The 18621-nt window shown below is 39.4% G+C and overlaps 1 protein-coding gene across 6 annotated transcripts in view; it reads left to right on the top strand.

Annotated features, from left to right (window-relative positions):
- The window catches only part of WDFY3 (WD repeat and FYVE domain containing 3), a 170269-nt gene that overhangs the window by 139429 nt on the left and 12219 nt on the right, over positions 1-18621 (top strand). For 5 of the 6 annotated variants that reach the window (XM_082050896.1, XM_082050897.1, XM_082050895.1 and 2 more), the window contains 16 exons: positions 787-1014; positions 1828-1881; positions 4250-4418; positions 4681-4844; positions 5622-5770; positions 6026-6146; positions 6513-6598; positions 6953-7033; positions 7581-7635; positions 8005-8124; positions 8983-9100; positions 10280-10386; positions 11192-11345; positions 13180-13271; positions 13598-13810; positions 16829-16976. In XM_082050896.1, the coding sequence (XP_081907022.1) occupies positions 787-1014; positions 1828-1881; positions 4250-4418; positions 4681-4844; positions 5622-5770; positions 6026-6146; positions 6513-6598; positions 6953-7033; positions 7581-7635; positions 8005-8124; positions 8983-9100; positions 10280-10386; positions 11192-11345; positions 13180-13271; positions 13598-13810; positions 16829-16976 (2059 nt within the window). The remainder of the gene's footprint in view (positions 1-786; positions 1015-1827; positions 1882-4249; positions 4419-4680; positions 4845-5621; positions 5771-6025; positions 6147-6512; positions 6599-6952; positions 7034-7580; positions 7636-8004; positions 8125-8982; positions 9101-10279; positions 10387-11191; positions 11346-13179; positions 13272-13597; positions 13811-16828; positions 16977-18621) is intronic. The other variant, XM_082050894.1, reaches the window with a different exon arrangement.

The raw sequence follows: 18621 nt of genomic DNA, 5'->3' as shown, positions 1-18621 counted from the left end.
ATGCAAATAAACAAATGAGGAAACTAATTCTGATTTGGTTGTAGATGAAAACTCCTGTAGCAATGTTGCATAAGTTAAAACTTCTTTTTTTTTCCAAGAAGCTTGAGTAGCCTTTCCTTAGCAGTAGGGACAGGGGGTGGAAAGAGAGAGATTGAAAGTATGCTGGATATGCTGCCTTACTAAACCATTGTAGAAAAAACTTAAAAGATACGTAGAAGCATTGTGTACAAACACTACTTTTATAGTAACACAGATAAAATTTTGTGGTGCCTTTCCCAAATCATGCAGCAGCAGAAAGAGACTGTACCCTGCTGTTTCTTTGAAGCAGCCCCAAAGTGCTTTGGTTCAAACTAGATTAACTTTTCATTTAACTTAATTAACCTCTCTCTTCAGTGTAAATACAAACAGGGAAGGCCTCCAAAAGAATTTTTGTTTTCATACCTAAAATCCTTCTTCAAAATCTGTGGATTAATGTTACATTTCTGGCATATTTGCCATTTACCAATGCATTCAATTAAAGATAAAAACCAAAACCAGAGCTTTTACCTTTCTTTTCTTTTTTCTTTTCTTTTTTTTTTTTCCTCCTCCTGTTGAGAAGATTACAATATGAGCCCTGCTTTTATGGTAACTGACTCTGGAAATATCATTAAGAGATGCTAGAAAATGCTGCTAGATTTTTGAATTATTATGCATCTTTCTGTAATGTAGTGAAAATGTCTTTGCCAACATCAGAGACAGGCTTAACAACATCACTTTTGACAAATATACAAATGTCTTTGTATTCAGCGTCAGCAGAATGCATTAAAATACGTGACGGAAGAGTGGTCTCAAATTGAATATGAGTTACTACGAGAGCGAGGTTTGTGGGGTCCCCCCATTGGCTCCCATCTTGACAAGTGGATGCTAGAGATGACCGAGGGTCCCTGCAGAATGAGGAAGAAGATGGTGCGAAACGACATGTTTTATATTCAGTATCCCTACATGCCCGAAGCTGAGCAAGAAACAAACTTGCTGGTAAGCATACAAAATTTTGCAATGAGTAATTTTATGCACTCTTGTAAAATCCATACTACTTTACATGTTTGTCTTAAGAAATGTGCTTTACTGTGTTAATATTATCTGGTATTCTGTCTGTATGACCTAAATGGCTGGTGAGGTCTTGTTCTTCATAGTATATTCAGGGAAGGGACTGAACCACTGGGCTCCAAACTAAGTGAATTGGAAGACTAGCATTGCAATGTAAAATGAGGTGTGTTTGCATCAGCTGGGTGATCCTGCCAGTGAACAATGGAGGCATCTTCACAAGCCTCTGGAGGCTGAGAAGCTGTGTAACAATGGCAGGTTTCAGGCTGAGTTCTTGGCCTTATATTAAATGATGTGGTAAACAGTGATCTGGAAAAAAAAAAAATGGAACAGGCTACAGGCCTTGCTTTGGGTGCATTTGTGAAATGTACTTTCATCCATCCAAAAATACGAATGTGGGCTATGTGGCAGAAATGCATGTGGCCTTCGAAAGCTTGGCGGTTAGTTCCTGTTCACTTTGGATTGCTGTTTAAGAAATGCAGCAGTCTTTATTGTGTCTTTTTAGGCATGCGTGGATGTTTTTTCCTCAAATCAAGCATGAGTGTCAGAGTACTTAAAACAAACAAACAAACAAAAAATATCATAGAACCAGTTTTAAACTATTATGTATGTTTGTCTACTTGCAATCTGACACACAATAGCTGTAGTGACATTCTAATTCACATGAAGTGGAAAACGTGCCATCGTACATTCTTCTCAGAAGTGTTTTTTCTGATGTTTATATAATTGATGCCCTGTTTTCAGTCTGACATCTCAAGTAGACTTCCCGAGACACCTGATGATACCATTCCTCAAAAGGTAAAGAAACAAATACACTGACTGAAACAATGTAAAATAAATACTTTTTTTTTCCTACTGCATGTTAGGCAACCTTAACATAGCTTCTACGTTTGGCTTTCAACTTGCTCTTTCAGTAAGTTTTTCCAGGCCTAAAGATTTTTTTCAGTAATCACATTAGAAGATGTTACTGTGCTCTCCTCAGCCTTCACCTAATAAAACTTTGTAGATGTTAACTTCTTCGCACACTAACCGGCTGTGTTGCGCTGTGCTCTCACTGTTCTCACTGTGGGAAGTGTTGTGGCTTCAGGATCTGAACTAATGGTCTGTGTAACATGTTTAGTAATGGGCAACACGGTCACTTGGAAGCACTTACTGGGAAGGTCTTTCATTCTAAGAGAGGATCCGCTGAGCAGTTTTTCTCCTTTTTGGCAATAATGGGCTGGAACGGGCCTACTTTTATTAGAGCCCAGGTTAATTTTGTCTTACCTGACTCTTCTGTTCACTTTTACTATTAATGAAATGTACGTTTGTTTAAAAAACAGGAATCCTGCCTTGGAAATAACAGACTTATTTGGAAGTGGCTGCTCTGTGAGCATTTCAGTGTTATGCTGCTTCTCTGCTAAATTACATTTGCAGTCTTGCCCATCACTAAGTACAGTCTTTAATGTGTTCTCTTCTTTTGAATTGCATATGACAATGACAACTAATACATATGAATGAAAATCATTCAGTTATACGGAATAGATCATAAATTGTTGCTGTGTTTGTTTCTTCATGCAGCAGCGCTAGTTTGGGGTTTTTTTTGTAGGCTGTACATAAATTGTTTTCACAGAGGTGTTAAGTGTCACAGAAGTGGCATTTTTGTGGTGATGAGTAAAGACCTATTTGAGCATAAGTGAGCAAATTAGATCACAGTGCCTTAAATTTTTGATTTTGTGTGTAGCCAGTTTGACCTGAAATAATAAATCTCGCTGTTGCTGATCTTAATCTCTTAGTTGTCCCAAGCATCCATGTGTAATGAAGCTAATTTGATTTTATGGGTCATTTATTTTCCCATTGTACTATCACAGAGATGAACAACAACAAAAAAATCACATTTTATTGATTTCCAGTTATTACTGCAAAAGTGAACAAGGGAAAATCTTGACTGAAATGGCAGGTGATATTATATAGTTCTACATAAATCTAAAGCATTGAACTGGATTTATAATAATATTTTGTAATTTTATCAATCTAATTTCAACATCCATGGGGAATAAAGCTACAAAACAAAACCAAAGAAAATTATTTCTGCTGGAGAACTGAACATATTGACAAAGTGAGCTTTCTAGAGGGTGGGGTTAAACAGTAGTCAGAGAAGAAAATTTTCAACTGCAGTTTAACATCGATGGGTTTTCTTCTATCCAAGTGCATCAGTATGTTTTAATTTTGGAAAGGTTCTTGTCTATTTAATACCTATTTTGTCTTCACTTGTATCCTCTGTGATCACTCTAATATATCTGTTGTCCTCATTTAGTTTTTACTTCTATTTCAAATTCTACCTCCATAATCAAGTGAGGAACATAAGAATTGCCTGTGGTGGGGGACAGGATGGACAAACGAAAAAACCAACCAACCAAAGTGAAACAAAACAGCAACAATAAAAACATCAAAAAAGCCCTCAGGAAAACTAATGCAAACAAAAAAAAAAATCCCTCCCAAAATCAAACCAAACAATCAAACAAAACACCACCACCAAAATGAAGTGTATCATAATCCGTTGTCGTTACCCAAAGGTACAGACAGTGCTCGAAGAAGTACTTCGGTTCAATGGATCTTCTTGGGCTGGTCTCCTGCCTGCAAACCATCAGAACCCTTACTAAACAAGAAACAACTGAATTAATTAATCATTTCTGAGCCTCAAAGGCAGTCACTGGCTGATTTTGGTTCATATAAACTTCTACATATTTGTATCTTTCCTTGAGGCAGTTTTTTATTCAAACTGTTGCCGAGTAAAGAAGTAGCTGGCTAATGAATAAGCTGCGTGTGTTGTAGGGAGTTAGGAAAAACAATAACATGGCTGGCTGATCTGTCAGTCTTAAGCACAAGTATCCCAGCCTTTTGTAACAGTTCAGAACATACTGGCCATACCCCTTATTTCCCATGTTGTAGGTTTATTTGCAGACATTTCTGCAACTCCATTATTACTTGCGTGGCTGAATTAGGAAATGAGCCTGCAGATTAGATTTGCTGCAGAGTCTCTGTGTCTGTCTGTGTTGGTGTATATCTGAGCACGCACAAAACACTTGATGGGCATGCACTGTGCTGCACACAGTATTCCTGAAACACGTTCACTGACGTGAGCGAGGAGTTGACTGACCAAGCCATTTCTTCAATTATTTCTAAGAAACCTGCTCGTTACCGAAGAGCTATAAGTTACGACAGTAAGGAGTACTACATGCGCTTGGCTTCTGGAAACGCTGCAGTCTTCCAGGACACTATAGAAGAGAATACAGTGGGTGAAACAACTCAGCAGGAGCCAGAACACGGGGAGGACACTATTGCAAGAGTCAAAGGTTAGATCATTTGTTCTGTCCTGAACTGTTTTCTTTAAATTTATCTGCCTTTGTATCTTCTCATGTGTTTGCATTAAGATCCTGTAGGATTCTTAGTTTTCTGTCTGAGCATTGCATCAGCAATTTTAAAGTTCAGTAGGTTTTGCGAAGTGAAATTTTTGTGTGTCTGGCTTGCCCCTTGCTTGCCCCTTGCTTGCCCCTTTCTATCTGTCTGTCTGTCTATCTATATATCTATCTATCTATCTCTATTCTTCTTTTCCAGGCCTGGTGAAGCCTCCCCTGAAACGATCTCGCTCTGCTCCTGATGGAGGAGATGATGAGAACCAGGAGCAATCGCAGGATCAGATTGCTGAGGGAAGCTCAATTGATGAAGAGGAGAAGACTGACAATACAACTTTACTTCGACTCCTTGAAGAAGGAGAGAAGGTACTGTGTACTTCAAACACACTAAGCACTTACTATATCAGAATTTCTGCATGACATGTTGGAGGCCTGAATAAATGTCCAAAATACATTCCCTGATCTACAGCTGAATTTGCTTAATGTTCCATCAGCTTCTTCTGTGAAACCAAACTTGTGCTCTGGTTCAAAGAGGTCCTGAGCTGAAAACCCTGTGCTGGAAACATTCTTTTTCTTTACTTCTGCCTGCTAGGTTAGAAAGAACTTGTCTCAAAATGAAAGCTGCAAGTTATCCCATGCTTGGATTATTATTCTGTCTGCTTAATGAGTCCAGAGAGAAAGTATATATTGAAAATATAAACACTGAACTTGGGAAACTGTCTATAATTAATTTTTCCCTTTGTTAGGATAAAAAACCTTGAGAACTGGTATTGTATCCCCAAGAATAGTGTTGAGCTGCCATGCTGCATATTTAAGCATTCTAGAGTTTGTCTGAAGTATACCAGTAAATTTGTGATCACATTCATGTGGGCTACAGGTTCTAAAATATGCTCAAGAAGCATGGAATGAGTGGATGAGTTGGTAAATACGTAAATCTGTATTATACAGAGGAGGTTTTATTTAACTCCCTCCCCAATTGCTAATTGCAAATGTTAGGTATATCTCTGATTAAGGGGAAAAAAATGCAGACTTTGGCTGTATCTGCAAGTGATAAAAGAGTGTCTGGGGCTTGTTCTAACAAAGCAATGGCCTGAGCCTGAGTTTGTTGACCTGCTTTTGCCAAATGTCTGCTTTTCGTTACAGATTCAGCACATGTACCGTTGTGCTCGGGTTCAGGGCCTTGACACCAGCGAAGGGCTCCTGCTCTTTGGGAAAGAGCACTTCTATGTCATTGATGGATTTACAATGACAGCCACCAGAGAAATAAGAGATATTGAGACACTGCCTCCAAAGTGAGTCAATTAATAGTGAACTTCATCAGTCTTTAATAGCTGAGCAAGAACTGTTTAATGAGGTTTTTGAGAGTTCAACTCCAAAATAATGTCAGATTCGTAAAGACCTCAGGAGTAGTTTCCTCTGTGTGATATGGTATATTGTGAAAATTGGCTGTTTCTGTAACTGGACTCTCATATGAATTAAGAGAATAATTATTTTAATTTATCTTCTTTTTAATCCCTTTTTTCTTGACTGTTTATGCTCATTTGCAGGATGCATGAGCCAATCATACCCAGGGGAGCAAGGCAAGGTCCAAGTCAACTTAAAAGAACATGCAGCATTTTTGCCTATGAAGATATCAAGGAAGTACATAAAAGGAGATACCTTTTGCAGGTAGCTCAGACACCATATTTGGATTGAGGAGTCAACTTCAGAATTTGTTAACAATGTAGTCATTTTTCAAAAGCAATTATCAGTATTTGGAAAGTGAAGCTGCTCATTGTGTTGAAATTGAATTGCTTAAGTCAGACCCCTATGTTTGAGCATTTTGTTTACAGTGGTTTCGTTTATTGAGTGAATTAGTGAATTCTAGTGTTGCAAAAATAAAACAGCTGTCTGCACTAAGCAAAGTCTGCTTCACCATAATTTTGTGTCAGATGTGACATAGTCTGACTAAACTGTTCTGTGCCTATGTCTGACCTTCAGAGGAGACGAGCAAATGTGTTAGTGTTGACTTGGGTTTGTCCTCTTTGTTTTCAGCCAATTGCAATTGAAGTTTTCTCAGGAGACGGACGGAACTATCTTCTAGCTTTCCAAAAAGGGATTAGAAACAAAGTTTATCAAAGGTATTGTAAAATAAGTTAAGTTTAAAACATTTAATCTGAATATTTCCAAATACCTGTTGTTGAGCCTACAACATATAACAACCAGATGCAGATTGCAGGGTGATGGGCATCAGGCAGTGGACAACCTGGTAACAAACCTGGTGCTGCACAAAAGGAGCACTTGGAAGTGCTGATGCCTGCGTATGAAACTTGGGGTGTGTGTTCGGTGAGAAAAGGGTCATTCAGTGTTGTTGAAGGTGTTATGGAGCTGCTCAAAATGAACTTTGTAATTGTAATAAATGCACTCTGTTTCTAAGAAGACAACGTACCCAGGATAGAAATACTAATGTTATTTTCCTTTAACTGCTGATGCAGGTTTTTGGCTGTGGTGCCATCTCTAACTGACAGTTCCGAGTCGGTGTCCGGACAGAGGCCAAACACCAGCGTAGAGCAAGGGTAGGTGGTTTGGTTCCTCACAAGCTCTATAGCTCATCAGTTGAAAATAAATGATGCTTGCGTTAAGGTCAGGGTTCACTGGACAGGACTGCAACCTCAGGTTAAAATTGGGCATTACAAAAATAACTTGCTAGTGATGCTGTGCTCCAGTTATTTAACTGTACTTAATATTATTGGCAGTAGTGGTATATCTTCTTACTAATTAATATATGTTATCAAGATTAACTTTATCAGTATACAGATACATTCTAAAAGGAATTGGAATGCCAAAGGCATTAGGTTAGTCTGAGTTGTTAAAGATATTTTCCTCGTCATCAGCCTGTTAAATACCTTTGTATTTGTGCTGAATTGCGCAGTTAATTTGTATAGTGTTAGCAGTCTGTATTTAGAAATAAAAAAGGCACAGCTAAAGCAGAAAGGAACCAAACCCTGTTTTTCTAATTGTTACATTTTACAAGTTTTCATTGTAAAGCTTTGGATTTTCTTGTGAAGATATAACCCAGATATTACTGCGAAGTCAGAAAACACACTTCCTTCTTCCCATTAGGTCTGGCTTGCTTAGCACTTTAGTGGGAGAAAAGTCTGTTACTCAAAGATGGGAAGTAAGTATGAAAATTTTGGGATTTTTTTTTTTTTTAATTAAATTCCACATTTTGTAGTGATGCATAATTAATCAGTGCACATAAGCTGCATCCTCTGTTTCAAACAGGTGGAATATGCTATTGTCAAAAGTGTACCTCAATGTTTTAGTTCGTAGTATTAATGTTTCATTGTATCATCATCAAATAGGAAATGGGTTTACTGTTGAAAATGCACGGGGAGGGACTATAGTAAAAGTAGAGTAAGCATTGTAGTACTGAAGTAAATTTCATAAGTTTGGGGAGAGCTGAACACCTTGACAGTCTGGCAGCGCAGACATTCAATTGTTGTAAAGTGAACACTTCACAGTGTTGTTATCTGTTTCCCTTAAGAGAGGAGAAATCAGCAACTTCCAGTACCTGATGCACTTGAACACTCTGGCAGGCAGATCCTATAACGATCTCATGCAGTACCCTGTCTTTCCCTGGATCCTTGCAGACTACGATTCAGAGGTAAATCAAATATCTTGTCAGCCTAATAGGAATCTTCCATGTGTTGGAGGTTTTGCAAATATTATAGCTGGTTCATACTGCCTTGATAAAAGCAGGTTTTATCTTTATTGCCAGTTGTTCGATTTAACCTATTTTGTAGTGTTCATCCCACTTATCAGTGGGTAGGATATTAGAGATTCTTGGCTGTCCCATGTGGGCAGGTCCTTGCCTGTGCTGATTTTACAGATTTTGTTGGACTGTGCACAGGTGAGGGCCAGGATGTGTGGCTCCTTCCAAGGCAGTTGCCTCTCCTTTATGTTGCAGCAGTTCCTGTAAGTCTTTGCATTAGCTTTCTACTGGATATCCTGAAGGGTATTTTGCCTGCAGAGAAAGCATGCTTCTCCAGAAGACTCTACTAGAGGCCACTATGAAATCTGTCCCTGCAGTGAAGAATTTGCCCTTGAAAAAGATGAAGCATCCTTTTAATGCTTTTGTGGGCAGCCATCGCTACCAGCTGGATCGTAACATAAAATATTGTTAGGGTGCATGCCAAGTATTCAAGAACAGAATTAGGGTACATTGAGGAACAGGATGAAGTGAGCAGGGTGAAAATTATCCAGAGACCAGGTGTGACTTAAAATAAAAAAAACACTGACTCTCTTAGATCAGATTTGAAGAACTAGCTTAAGCGTATTCAACCTTGCACCTGCTGTGTGCATAGAAAGCAAAGATGACAGCCTTAGGAGGTATTTGGTGTTAAGTATGGTAATCAGCAGCATTCAAAAGGTTTGTTTTGGTCTTTTTGTGGGGGTTTTCTGTTTGTTTTTGTTGCTGTTGTTTGTTTGTTTTAGATAAAACTGGTGTGTTTTATTTTTGAAGGAACTGGATCTTACAAATCCCAAGACATTCAGAAACCTGGCCAAGCCCATGGGAGCTCAAACAGAAGACAGGTTAGCCCAGTACAAGAAGCGATACAAAGATTGGGAAGATCCCAATGGTAAGTAATGATACATCCTGCAGGAAGAGCAGAGGGATGTGTGCCTGTCACATGGTGGAGGTCAGTCATAGATTTTTGTAATGTGAGTCAAGAGGTGTTGATGTGGATATGCAGAACTCTACCGTGGTTTTTAGTGACTCTCCAACAAACACTAAAATGGGGCAAAGGCACATTGGTTTTCTTGTTGCATTGTTTTGTTTGTTTTAAATCCAAATGTGTGTATTTGTGTATATGTAAAAATAAAGACAAAACAGTTGCACATTCAGAGCCCTTTAATGTTGACTAAAGGCTGGCGTAGGCAAGCACATGAAGCATGCAACCAGCTCTTTCTGACTAACACAGTTTGAGTGCTGCTGCAAGAAAATAAGTTGTACAAAGGAGTGGGAATACTTCTGCATTATCAGCGTGCTAGCTTTTTCATTTTTTAGTGTTTTTTTTTTTCTAAGGAAACAACATTTTCTTAGCTAAAACAAAAAAAAAAACACCAAACCCAACAAAAATTGTGTACTAATAAATTCTTAAATTTGGAACGCTTCAGAGTGAGGTGCAATTAAGTTATGTATTCTCGGTTTTAGAGCTTCCTCATATATTGAAAATAAAACTTGTGTGTTTGGCAAGGCAGCTGTTAGATGAAAGGTTTTTTGTTGTGTGCTTTTATTGAAAAAACAAGCCTGTTTAACTATGGGAGTGCTGTTCTGTATCAAACAGCAGCAGGTGGCAAAGACATTCATTTCTAGAAATGAATCAGTATATTCTAAGTGTATTTATGCAGAATTTTTACCAGAACATTAGGAAAATAAGAGCTGTACAAAAATCTGTAGTCAACAATTCTGAGACACATTTCTGCCCAAGCCTTTGGTTCCACAGTAACCAATAAGACTAAAAGTTTAAAAAAAAGTTTCTTCAGCAGAAATCACCATAACTGCACTGCAACATTTCAATTAGTTAAAATTAAAAGTTACTACCCATTCAGTATTGCTGGGCAGAAACCTGTTGAAGTAGGGCTACTGGACTGCAGCCAAAACTCAAGGGGTAACCATGACAAAACATAAAGCTTTCAGATTCATGAGAATGAAAATTATAAATTCCAATGTTTAATGTTTCCAAGGCCACGTACTATTGATTCTGTTACCTAACTGCTTTATTTGTTCTATGTTTATGATTTTTAATCTTCTGCAGGGGAAACTCCAGCTTATCACTATGGGACCCACTATTCATCGGCCATGATAGTGGCTTCTTATCTTGTCCGGATGGAGCCTTTTACTCAAATTTTCTTACGGTTGCAGGTAAGAAGTACACCACCTCACTTTGTGCTTCTTTGTTGTTGCACATTTGAGACCTAAGTGAAAAATGCAATCAGTCAGCTTTGTTCTTGTCAAATATGGTAGAAGAAATATTTTTAGCAGAGTGATTATTTCCTGGGAGGTTTTGATGTTTCTTTGTAAAAGATGCAATAGAACTAACTTTTTTTTTTTTCCTCATAATTTTAACATTTCTCTAAATGTATGCAGAACAAAATATTAGCAGACAAAAAAAAACCCCATGTTTTCTTGTGAAAAAAATTACTTCGTTCATCATGCTTTATTTGTCTGTTTTTGAGAGGATCATATGCCAGTTGTTTAGTTCTGTGCTGGAGGTGTTGAAAGATTGTTATTTTAAACCAATACGTCTCTCCAAAGAGCCGGTTTAGTACTGAGTGTTAAAATAAATGTTTGCAGAGCCTAGAATTGTTTGTTATTTTTGACAGGTTTGTAACATTACCTATAAAATATTTGCCTAGACAGAAGCCATCAGGCAAAAACATTTGTTTTCTTTGCCATAGTGTTTCTCTGGGAGAGACTAAACTTTGAAATAGGACTGGATGACTCCCTTCTTAAAATTCTGTATATCTGTATCTCAGTGCTTTGTATTTACTATTATTGTGCACCAAAAAGTAACGCAGCTGTTTAAACCCACAGTGTTAGCGGAAGAAACATGCTACGTTCTGTAGTGTCTTTATTAGGCAGAGAGTGTTTGGGGTTGCTTTCTTGCCAAAATCTGCTGTGGTGAGAGATATTCTGATGCCGTGATGCTTCTTGCTGTGTCCCGCAGGGCGGTCACTTCGACCTGGCTGACCGAATGTTTCACAGCGTCCGGGAGGCCTGGTATTCTGCCTCGAAGCACAACATGGCAGATGTGAAGGAGCTCATCCCAGAGTTCTTCTACCTCCCCGAGTTCCTCCTCAATTCTAACAACTTTGACCTAGGTATGCAGAAAGAGAGTCATTATTCCATGGGAGTCAAATTTCACACCTACTGGCCATAGGACATAAATACTTCTTAGTATGTATGTCACCTTAACAGTGGCTTTAAGATCTTACTTTGTGAGCTCTGTGTTGTGCATCTTAATAGCAACAAATAAAGATTAAGCAAGTTGTAGGTTTTATCGGCCTCAAATCCTTTACTCCAAATGCATTATAAGAGATTGGAATCACAACCTTACAAAAACAAAACCAAAGAAACCCACCTTGCAAAACCTCTCCCAAGTCTGTTTCACACAGAAGGGTAATGGCTGTTACCAGAAAAATACCGAAGCCTTGTCCACTTACCTCCATAGACAATAATTTTGGACTGTGACTATCAAAGTCCTAAAAACTCTTCATTGAGGTTTTGGAGCAACAGGAGCAAAACTTTTGTTCAGAACAATTGTCAAACATTGTGTGATACTTCTGGTTGTGTCAGTTCCTCGCTCTTCCGTTCCCCTTCCCCCCAGATAAAAAAGAGAAGAAAAGCTCCAAAGTCTGATGATGCAAGTAACGCTTCTATTGGAACAATGAGCTTGGAACTTGTGCACCCCTGTAAACTTGGAAATTTGTTGGTGATCCTCTGAGCTAATAGGAAGTCTGGAATTGTTCTTGGCAACAAATGACAAAACAAGAATATAGCTGGGAAGTCTTAACAAGTACATTTTTAGTAATTGCAACATGCTGCTGTTTAATGTTCAGGGTGCGAAGGGGGCTGTCTGAGACCCAAATGAATGTATGTGGCCAGACCATACCCAGGGAAATCACCCATGTCCTTGGGTGTGAAGCTAGAGGGACATGAGAAATTCGTATGTAGCCTGTACTCCTGTGGTGTGTAGGCATTCTCTTGAGTAAAACAACCATTCAATACAGAATGTTTGTATTGTGAAGAAAATAAAGCCTAGGATTAAATACTGTTCCACTAAGGTTTCTCAGTATAGTTTACTGTTACACTGTCTCATACAGGGATTTATTTTCTTCAGAATGTACTCAATTGACATGCCGTTACTATAATATATACCCACTAAACAGATGCCCAATACAGGAAATACAGGGGGTAGCACGTTTATTCCAGTTTTCCTCACAGCATAAGAATATTTTAAAAGAGATAAGGGAATGAAGCTTCCTGCGCTGATTTCCTCTGGCTGCAGAATGGAGATCTGCTACTGTGGCAGTTCTGGTAGCAGGGTTGACTACATTGATGTGAGCCGAACCTACAGAACGAGATTCTGGTCATACAGTGATGGCAAAAGTGTCTTTTACTGGCTGTTGTTTTCATTTGCAAAAGTGTCTTTTACTGGCTGCTGTTTTCATTAACTTTCACACACCACAGTGAGTCTTTCCTGTGATGCAGAAATTTACTGAAGTAGAAATATTAGGACAAAAACTGATGTTCCAAGAGCACTTGGGGGGGCAACATAAAGGTTTTGACTTCAGACTGTACATTGTGAAGTTGTGAAAAGATTGAGGAGTAGTGATGTAATCAACATGACCCTAGCTAGAGGGGTCATGTTTGTTTTGAAGATCACATGCTGAAACAGTATTGTCATCTTCCAAATTCTTAGCAAGGAATATTTGAATTCTTCATCCTGTGAGCAATCTCACATAAACAACTGAGACAGAATTTTTCATGTTGAGACTGCTTGACATTTAAAAATTTCACAGTATTTTAAAGAAAATACTGAAACAGCTTGTTTTATAAAGGAAATCTATCATAATTTGATATTTTATGCATGTATTATTATTTTCTCACTGTTGTAGTGAGGTTTCAGTGCTTCTCTCCTATTTTTTCTTTCAGGTTGCAAACAAAATGGCACTAAACTTGGTGATGTAATACTCCCCCCATGGGCAAAAGGAGATCCTCGTGAATTTATCAGAGTTCATCGGGAGGTAATCTGCCTTTTAATAATGGTAGTAGAAAATGTCAGTTGGGACTTTCCACTACATATTAGTCTAAGCTGGATTCATGCAGTCACAGCCACTAAGCCAGTCCATGAGTTCTGCGTTGATGGTTAATTGTTGCAAAGGTTTGCAGAACTGGTGTTTCCTCCCCTTCCTATTTAGCTAGGGAGTACATTGAGGCAAGCCTTGCTTCAGTGAAAAGCTTTATCAAAACATATGTCAAAATATATTCTGCATTTTTCTTTGCGGCAAGCATAGTAAACTCAACTGATGACTGATACGGCTCGTTTTAATGCATGCCCTTTGAATTTCAGGCTCTGGAATGCGACTTTGTGAGTGCACATCTGCATGAGTGGATTGACTTGATCTTTGGCTATAAACAGCAAGGTCCTGCTGCGGTAGAAGCTGTAAATGTCTTTCACCATCTCTTCTATGAGGGACAAGTGGACATATATAACATCAATGATCCATTAAAAGAGACAGCTACCATAGGATTCATTAATAACTTTGGACAGATACCAAAGCAGGTATACCATTTGTAGGATTCTTATTTGCCAGATGACACTCGGGTTGAAACGTATTAATATAGAATGGGAAAGTGTTTTAGGAGCGAAACTTCCTTGGAGCGTTTTTCCATAAATATTCTTCCAGTGATGTGAAATCAGTTACATTTCCATTATAAAAGCAACAAAAATCAACTTTAATCTTTGCTTGTGAGATTAGAAATGTCTTTTTATCCCCTTTTGCACCCTTAAAATGAAGGTGAGATGCCATGTGGTTCAACTTAAAAATCAGCGTCAAAAAAATATGGTGCTGCCACAAAGTGTAGCACTTCAAGTCAGAGAGGAGCAGTGAAAGTGCAACTTCAAAGTAATGCCTGTTTTTTAGGTATTTTAAGTTACTCTGTAATAAAATAATTCCTATAATAACTTAAGACATTTTTCTACACCAGTCTCTTGGTGTTCTGTAGGGCTTAGCTGCTTCTTTCATTTGAAGAATCTGTTGAAAAAAACACTCAAAAATTAAATTAAGAAGATTGACTCTTACAGGACAGCTATAGTTAAGGAGCTTTAAACACATAGACACATCTTTGCTGCAGCTTTAAAGTTTGAGTTGTCTTTAAGAGATTACATTAAATTATTAAATGTAATATTAAGTCTGAAGTTTTACTTTCTTAGCTTTTAGGGGTTGAGGATTTTTTTCTTCTTCTCTTTTTCATTAGGCATTTATTTAGGTTTTGTTGTTGTCCAGTGAAACTTTTAAATGTCTTCAGTGAATTTTTCCAATCCTAGATCTGGTGGAAACCACAAATACCTTCAGCAATTCTCTGGGAACCCAACCCATGTGTCGGGACCTCTAGACTGCAGCAGGACAGAACATGTCAGGACAGCCACAGGATATGTCCTGTGGGGACCCATTAACAGCTGCCTGTCTCATTGCTTGGAAGGAAGGCTAAGAACTGCTTGCCTTTCCTCAGTGGCTCTTTTTCTCCTTTTCCTACCTTTCTTTCTCTTGATAATCTAGATTGTACGTAGTGGCTGTGGGGTTTTCTCCTCTTAAGTAATGATCAGTCCCCTGGTAGTGATGATAGTCAGACATGGCCCAGATAAAGGCTGGGGATGAGAACAGGGCAGTGGAAGAGCATCACAGCTGAGTTCAAAGGGCTGCCTGAACCTTCCAACACCTGTTAGGTATAAAGGTATTATGAGACCTGCCAGAGATTGTGTGATGCTTTTCTAGAGGAAATAGGCAGACTACAATAAATTTTGGAAACTCAGAACTCCTTCATTAAGTCATTTTCGGTGGTGCTGATTACTTTGGAGCACATTTTTATGTAACTATGGAGTTTTGTTATGATCCTCTGTGACTTCCTAGGAAGGATCTAGGGCAGGCTCGCAGCAGTGTCGCAGCTGCTATGCGCTTTTTCACTCCTTTGCTGCATGGAGATACAGCACGAAGACCACATTGCCTTTACCCCATCTCTTCCACCAGTAATGCCCCTGGTATATCTGTTTCCCATTTTTAAAAGTTGTACTGTAAAACCTTCCAGAACTGGTGCTATGTTTGGAATCACAGAATGTCCTGAGTTGGGAGGGACCCACAAGGATCATCGAGTCCCGCTCCTGCCCGTGCATATGACAACCCCACAGTTCACACCGTGTGTCTGAGGGTGTTGTCCAAGTCTCTTCTTGAACACTGTCAGGCTTGGGGCTGTGACACCTCCCTGGGGAGCCTGTTCCAGGGCTCTACCACCCTCTGGGTGAAGAACTTTTTCCTGATGTCCAACCTAAACCTCGCCGGCACATCTTCCTGCCATTTGCTCAGGTTCTGTCATCGGTCGCTAAAGAGTTCAGTGCCTGCCCTTCTTCCTTCCCTTGTGAGGAAGCTGTAGAGGATGATGAGGTTTCCCCTCAGTCTCCAGGCTGAACAAACCAAGGGCTCTTGCAGATTCTGCAAGGGTCCCAAGATGCCACAGCCTGGGGATGCAGAGCAGAATGAATAAGCAAGAGGGACAGTCACTGAGAGGAGAAAGACAGTGTTTTTTCTTGCTGAAGCTGGTGTTTTTTGAGATCAGTTGCCCATGTGAGTGCTCTATGATGTGCCTTCTCTGTTCATCTTCTCGTAGCCCAGCCATATGGAAGGCATGCTGTAGTTCAGGGAGAGCTGCGGCACATAGGCCTGTTGTTGTCCTTCGTACCCAGAGTGTAGGTGCGAGCAGTAGTAATGTGTGTGCATGCTCATAGCTCAGCTACCTCAGGCTTATGCATGTTCCCTTTGCAAACAGACAACACATCTCAAAGGGCTATAAGGAAAATAACTTTCAGCCTTGGAATTTCAGTTCTCCTTTCAGTGCCATAAGAACCTCTCTGCCAAAGAGTAACTGAAATCTTACAAAACATCATTCAATATTTATATTTGTCATTTACGTATTATAATACATATTATCTATCATCCAAATTGCTTATAATGAAGGTATCATGTGATAAACCTTAGTGTGTGTCATTGATGATCACAGCTTATTAGAAGCAATGATTGGTTGGTTTAACACTGCCTGAGATATCCGGAATGGTCAGTGAATCAGTAAAAGGGAAATTAAATCACTCGTAATGAAAAGACAGGCAGAAAATAATCAGGTGCTAAGATGCGTTTCTTGTCCATGACTGTCATATGTAGCCCACTTAAGCACCACCCATGCTGCTATTCTGTTTTTTGGTAGCCTGGCCAAAAATTAGCTTTTGGTTTGTCTTAGGTTAGAATTTAATATCAACTTTGGGATTTTTGCTTGTTTTACATCAACTGCTTTTGCAACTGGAGGTGGCTTTAAAGATACTTTGCATGTTATGTCCTTGTTGGATTTCATGTTGTTTTTTGAAGTCTTATTGAAATGTTTGGCAGAAGTTATTAGTGAACACTGAGAACAGTTAAGTTTGCTGTCATGCAGAATTTTTAGAAGGTGAATTGAACATATTGACGATCTTTTTAAAGCTTGTGCTCTTGTAAACGTGTAATTTTTTGATGATAATTAATGTCTTGATGAATTTCAGCTCTTTAAAAAACCACACCCACCGAAGCGTGTCAGAAGCCGACTAAATGGAGAGGCTGTGGGAACCTCTGTGCCCCCTGGTTTCTCAAGTGACAAGATTTTTTTCCATCATTTGGACAATCTACGGCCATCCCTTGCCCCAGTGAAAGGTAAACTGTAAAACCACAGTAATTATTCCTGTTTCTTTGCCAGAGCATTCAGAGTTTCAGCAAGATCATATTTTTGCATGTTTTGTTTACTTCTGGTGTTCTTAATGCCCGTGCTTTTTTGAGAGAGACAAATATAAAATATCCTAATGCTGTAAGATTATGTTCTTAGTCGCCTTAAAGCATACTTGGGAAGCACCAAACTGTGTTGACCTAGCATAACATTTTATAAAGGAGGATAAAATTAGGCCCAAGCACCTCTTTAATTTTAATTTAACAAATTGTCTGAAGCAAGTTTCAGAAGTGTCTGAACAATATTCAGGGTACTTTGCTTCTGGGTCTGTGATGACCTCAATTTTGGTGATTTGTGTAGCAGAAAGATTCTTTATCACAGTGCCAAGAAATACTGAGAAATGTTGGCAGGAAAGGTGGTGTTGGCAGCCAAACTCAGGTAAAAAAAAATGTATTTTTTGAGTTCATATCTGACATTGGGCTGAGCAAAAGTTAATTGTCTGTAAAGCAGGTAAATGATACATAGTGATTTATTTCCTAGTTGATTAAATTAATCTGTGCTTGCCTGCTGTACAGAAAGAAGGGCATAGTATTACACAGGACACAACAGGGCTACGGTCTAAGACAGAAAATTTGAAAGCACTAATCTATATTGGCAAACCTTTGGGAAAAGCAGGTAGGACACCACAGGCTGTAGTCAGGAATGAAGCCTGTGGGAACGTGTGGCCAAGATGTTGGAATCGATACCAAAAATTTATTTTTATTAATTCCAAAAATGGTAAGATCACTTTTAATGAGCCAGCACTGTGCCCTTGTGGCCAGGAAGGCAAATGGCAGCCTGGGGTGTATTAGAAGGGGCGTGGTTAGTAGGCTGAGAGCGGTTCTCCTTCCCCTCTGCTCTGCCGTGGTGAGACCACACCTGGAATTTTGTGTCCAGTTCTGGGCCCCTCAGTTCAAGAAGCACAGGGAACTGCTGGAGAGAGTCCAGCGCAGGGCAACAAAGATGATTAAAGGAGTGGAGCATCTCCCGTATGAGGAAAGGCTGAGGGAGCTGGGTCTCTTTAGCTTGGAGAAGAGGAGACTGAGGGGTGACCTCATTAATGTTTATAAATATGTAAAGAGTGAGTGTCAGGAGGATAGAGCCAGGCTCTTCTCGGTGACAACCAATGGTAAGACAAGTGGTAATGGATACAAACTGGAACACAAGAGATTCCACTTAAATTTGAGAAGAAGGTTCTTCACAGTGAGAGTGACAGAACACTGGAACAGGCTGCCCAGGGGGGTTGTGGAGTCTCCCTCTCTGGAGACATTCAAAACCCGCCTGGACACATTTCTGTGTAGCCTCATCTAGGTGTTCCTGCTTTGGCAGTGGGATTGGACTAGATGATCTTTCGAGGTCCCTTCCAATCCCTAACGTTCTGTGATTCTGTGACCACAAACATCTTGTCTGGAGGACACCTTGTGCAGCATCACAGGTGGGATCAGAACTGTCTGTGATCCTCAGGGTGGTTTTGTCACTACTGGTGCTTAGTCCTGGACTTCTTAGGGAATGTAGCAGAAGTTGCTATCGTCACAGTTTAAAAGAAGATTTGTATAACATAGCCAATACAGAGATCCTGCTTTTGCAGAGCTTCAG

The sequence above is a fragment of the Streptopelia decaocto genome, assembly GCF_964273445.1.
Source record: "Streptopelia decaocto genome assembly, chromosome: 4".
Lineage (NCBI taxonomy): Eukaryota > Metazoa > Chordata > Aves > Columbiformes > Columbidae > Streptopelia > Streptopelia decaocto.
Note: the sequence above shows the minus strand (reverse complement) of the source record. Positions and strands in the feature narration are given on the sequence as shown.